At 31.9% G+C, this 4,763-nt stretch overlaps 1 protein-coding gene across 1 annotated transcript; it reads left to right on the top strand.

Annotated features, from left to right (window-relative positions):
- Positions 1-2,513, top strand: LOC111303156 (beta-1,2-xylosyltransferase XYXT1-like). The gene is made up of 3 exons (XM_089766205.1): positions 1-504; positions 637-1,122; positions 1,219-2,513. Exons 1-3 carry the CDS (start codon positions 351-353, stop codon positions 2,394-2,396), a joined length of 1,818 nt encoding a protein of 605 aa, XP_089622331.1. The 5' UTR covers positions 1-350; the 3' UTR covers positions 2,397-2,513.
- Positions 2,514-4,763: the final 2,250 nt, after the last annotated feature.

Genomic DNA, 4,763 nt, shown 5'->3' with positions numbered 1-4,763 from the left:
CAGCAGAGTCCCTGTCAAAACCCTTCCATGAATTTAGAAAATCCACTATAGCAATTGAATATAACAAAATCGTGGGGAGCAATAATTTCAAGAAAAATCTCCCCCAACCTCCTTCCATTTGTCCTACAAAATATAGTATCCCAAAACCCTTGATTCGCCGTCTGTTGAAAAGTCTGATCACGCTACTTCAAGGAAAGCTAGCGTTTCAACTCTTCACATTTAAAACTATAATCTTGGCATCCTAGCATTTTCGTATCCTTCCCTTCTATCAAAGCTAGAGCTTCTTTATATAAAATGACACTTTAATTACATGAAAGTTGAATGCATGTAATTTCTTGAGTGGGAAAAAAATGGGTCAGAAAACGATGTATGATACTATTTTTGCTAGAAGCTTTAGTCGATACGACCAAAAGAAGTTGGGATATGGAGCATTTCTTGGTTGTTTGCTGATTGCATTGAGCTTCTGCACTGTCTTCAAGCCTTACTTGGGTCCTCTACCAGTTTGTAAGTACCCCTTAATTTATTCTCTTTCCGCATTAATCTTTCCACACTCCGTTCAAACTAAAAATGCTCTAACTCCATGTATAATAAGCACCGTCACATTATAATTTAGTTAACGTACCATGTCTTTTGCAGTAAATATGAGGCTGTCCATGGATGTTGGTCTCAAGATGCTAAGGATAACGGATTCATCCAGCTCTCTGAAGCGAAGGGCCAATGATACAAGCAGTTCCATAAGAATGATTGTTAATGAAACAAGCAGCTCCGAGATTGAGGTGGTGGAGGCCAATAAAACAAGCAGCTCTAATGAAACAATACTTAGCAATGATGCAATTAGCTCTAGCGTTCCACTTTCAGTGGTTAATGTCACTTTTAGCACTAATGTAACAATGAGAAACGGCACAATCAGCTCCAATATGTCACTTCCAGCTGATGATGATGATGACAGGATGAGCAGCTCTAAGTCGACTCCTGGAATCAACTATACCAGTAGCTCCTCTAATGTGGCAATGGGGAGCGATACAATCAGCTCTAATATGTCAGTGTCAGTGGTTAATGACAGGAGCAGCAGCTCTGAAACGCCAGAGATCAACAATAAAAAAAGCTCTCAGCAAGCCAAGGGTAAGCGTTCAGTTGATTGTCTTGTGGAGAACAACTTAAAAAACAGACGTTTTAACTTAGAACTAGTCATTTTGACGCTGATTTTTTATTGTCCAGATGTTGTACAGGAGAAAATGAAGCCAATTTGCAATGTAGAAGCAAGAACAGAATTTTGTGAGATGAATGGAGATATAAGGATCGATGGAAAATCCTCTACAGTTTACATGGCTGCTTCACCCAAAACAGGTATATTGGTAGAAAATAGCTCGTGGATCATCAGACCTTATGCCAGAAAAGGTGATGAAGAGGCTATGAATAGTGTAACAAAATGGTCCGTAAAATCAGGGGTGGATGCCTATGCCGCAGCAGTACCTGAATGCGAACAAAACCACAGAGTTCCGGCCATCATTTTCTCCCTTGGGGGATATGCAGGAAACAATTTCCATGACTACACTGACATCGTTATTCCTCTATATTTAACTTCTAGACAGTTTGATGGAGAAGTGAAGTTTCTTATCACTAACAAAAATCCATGGTGGACTAACAAGTTCCAAAATGTACTGCAACAGCTTTCTAGATACGAATTGATTGACATCGACAAAGAGCAACACGTCCATTGTTTCACAGGTGTGATCGTCGGGCTGAAGCGTAATCCTAAAGAGCTGAGTATTGATCCTTCAAAATCACCTTATTATTCCATGAAAGACTTCAGGCAGTTTCTAAAAAGTGCTTATTCCTTGAAAAAAGACACCGCTATCAAAATAAGGGATAATGGTGGGAACAGAAGACCTCGGCTTCTCCTTCTTTCAAGAAAAAGAACCCGAGTATTTACAAATACGAACGACATTGCTAGAATGGCAAGAAGGTTAGGCTACAAAGTAGTTGTTGCGGAGGCAGACTCGAACGTGGCAAGAGTTGCAGAAATTGTGAATTCTTGTGATTTAATGATGGGAGTTCACGGAGCTGGCTTAACCAACATGGTTTTTCTTCCTGAGAATGCAATTTTGATCCAAATTGTTCCCATTGGAGGGTTCAAATGGATGGCCAGAACCGACTTTGAAGAGCCATCCAAGGGCATGAATCTAAGGTACTTAGAATATGAGATTAAAACAGAAGAGAGCACTTTGATACAACAATATCCTCCAGAACACGTGGTGTTGAGCAATCCATATTCCATTCAGAAACAGGGTTGGAATGCATTCAAGTCAGTGTATTTGCAGAAACAGAATGTCAACCTTGATATCAATAGGTTTAGGCCCATTTTGTTAAGAGCTATTGAGCTCTTACATCAGTAAATATTACTGTTTTTCTCATAGAATTATTCTTTTTTCTTCAATTTTCTTGTTAATTACCTTTTCATTTCTAAACTATAGTTGGAATATTGGTGAGACGAAATCCTTTTTGTGATTAAAGAATTGCAGAGACATTTATTTATTTAGGCCATATATACTGTATTTCAGTTGATTATTTCATTTAAACATATATTTCTTCTACTCATATAATGCAATCACATAATTAAAACAAAATCATCTATTTATTACAACAATCATGATTTAAATGAGAATAGCAGGCATTGATATAAAGTAATCGTTTGACACAATTTTTCATGCTCATATAAAACGCATAAGATGTCCTCAATTAATTTCAGCATAGATATTAACAATTGTTTCACCACAGTGAAAACAGCAAGGAAATGGAAATTAGTGACTTAAACCATTTCATAACTAACACGATTAGATGTTTTACTAAACATAAAAGAAGGCGTAAAACCAAGATGCATGTGGTTGGTGAACAAAGTCTTTGAAACAGATACACCAACTACAAGTCTACAACTAATCAGAGCTTATTTAGACCTTTTGCTACGATGCTTGTTTCACATTTAACAACAATTATAAAATGCAGTTTTTGCAAGTATATGCGAACTCTATAACTACATTTTTTTTGCCAAATTCTAAAATGCTGCTAAAAAATTGTATTTTGTAACTAAATCCACTAGATGATATATATGTATATATGTATATATGTATATATATATATGTATGTATGTATGTATGTATGTATGTATGTATGTATGTATGTATGTATGTATATGCTGCCATATGCCAATGTTAAGTGAGCGTACCTCTCCTCTAAATTGAAATATATTAAACACCAAAACCAAAGTATACTACCCATATTTCACATTGCTTGAGGTTGAAAGAGAATACATTCATGTAGGCCGAGCTTGAGCTAGGTCTCTGAACCCAACAGGGATATATTATTTATGAATAAAATAATATATTTTTATTTAATTTTAATTTTAAAATTTATTTTAAAATATAAAATAATATATTATTAGTTTGATGATAAAATAAGAGAAATTATTTGATACATTGATAATATAATATTTTAACTCCACAAGGTTAAGATGGTGATACATGTCTTATTTTTTTTTTAAATATACTCTAAGGATGTGTTTAGTACATAAAATTATGATAAAATAGGATAAGATGATATTATGAATAGAATTAAATTAAATTACGTTATCTTATCTTATGTTTGATGTGTACAAGTATTATAATAGGATAATTTATTTATTGCTCAAAATTCTCTTTTCTCGAAGTTTGTATAATTTAAATTATTGATGTAATTTTTAAGGGTATAATAAGATATGTAAATTCAATCTTATATATTAAAAATAATCTTCTCCATTTTAAGAGGTTTTAATTATCTTATAATAAGATGATGATTAATCCTCCTTTTAATCCTATCATTTTTTTTTATATAAACCAAATATAATATAAGATGATTATCATTATATCTTATTTATCATTCTATGCACCAAACATGAACTAAGAGATATGTATTACTGTCTTAACCCAACTTGTAAAATAAAAAAATTTTACTATCAATATATTTGATAATTTCTCATAAAATAATATGTAAATGATTGGATTAGATATAAAAAAAAAAAAATCAAACTTATGAATGCATATACTATTATTATACTCCTTCCATCCATAATTAATGTGACATCCAACCTTTTCCCATTATTCATTTCTAATTTTATCCTTTGTTTTTACCTATATATTCATATAACATTTTCATTTCAAATGCATTTTTATCTTAGCATTTAATAAAAGAAAATTTTATAGTTGTAAAAGTGATTTGCAAGGAAATACATAGAAGCTTAAAAAATTGTTATGTATTATATATTTATATATATATATATATATATATTCCAAAATAAATCAATGCCCCTCCCTCAAAGTAATATAATTCTCTCCAATTTTTATTTATAATTGAAACTTTAAAAAAGGTTAAAAACATCGAAACTTTTCCCAAGTTTAAAATTTAAACTTTATCTTCTCTTTTTTTATGACATTATATTATAAGTAGAGATTATAATCACAGTCAAATAACTTTCATCCATCAAATAATATATTCACTAAATATAAATAAACCAATCACAACAAACAACCATAATAAAAATATAAGGTGTAAATATTTTAATACTAAAAGGTAAAATCGCAAGAAATAAATTTTTAAATAAAATTCATAAAGTTCACAACAACAAATGGTTTATATGAAAACTATATTTGGATGGAAGATGCATTGTAGTGGGGGTGCTCCTCATTATATCCTACACCATACAAGTCATTTCACTTCGTTCACTAGACATT

Source organism: Durio zibethinus, chromosome 9 (genome assembly GCF_047325235.1).
Source record: "Durio zibethinus cultivar Kanyao isolate XHJ-2024 chromosome 9, ASM4732523v1, whole genome shotgun sequence".
Classification (NCBI taxonomy): domain Eukaryota; kingdom Viridiplantae; phylum Streptophyta; class Magnoliopsida; order Malvales; family Malvaceae; genus Durio; species Durio zibethinus.
Note: the sequence above shows the minus strand (reverse complement) of the source record. Positions and strands in the feature narration are given on the sequence as shown.

Excerpts from the sequence above, each read along its gene's own strand:
- LOC111303156 (XM_089766205.1), top strand. The coding sequence starts at position 351 with ATGGGTCAGAAAACGATGTATGATACTATTTTTGCTAGAAGCTTTAGT. Across the intron at positions 505-636 it reads CTTGGGTCCTCTACCAGTTT|TAAATATGAGGCTGTCCATG; the intron begins GTAAGTACCCCT and ends TGTCTTTTGCAG. Across the intron at positions 1,123-1,218 it reads AAGCTCTCAGCAAGCCAAGG|ATGTTGTACAGGAGAAAATG; the intron begins GTAAGCGTTCAG and ends TTTATTGTCCAG.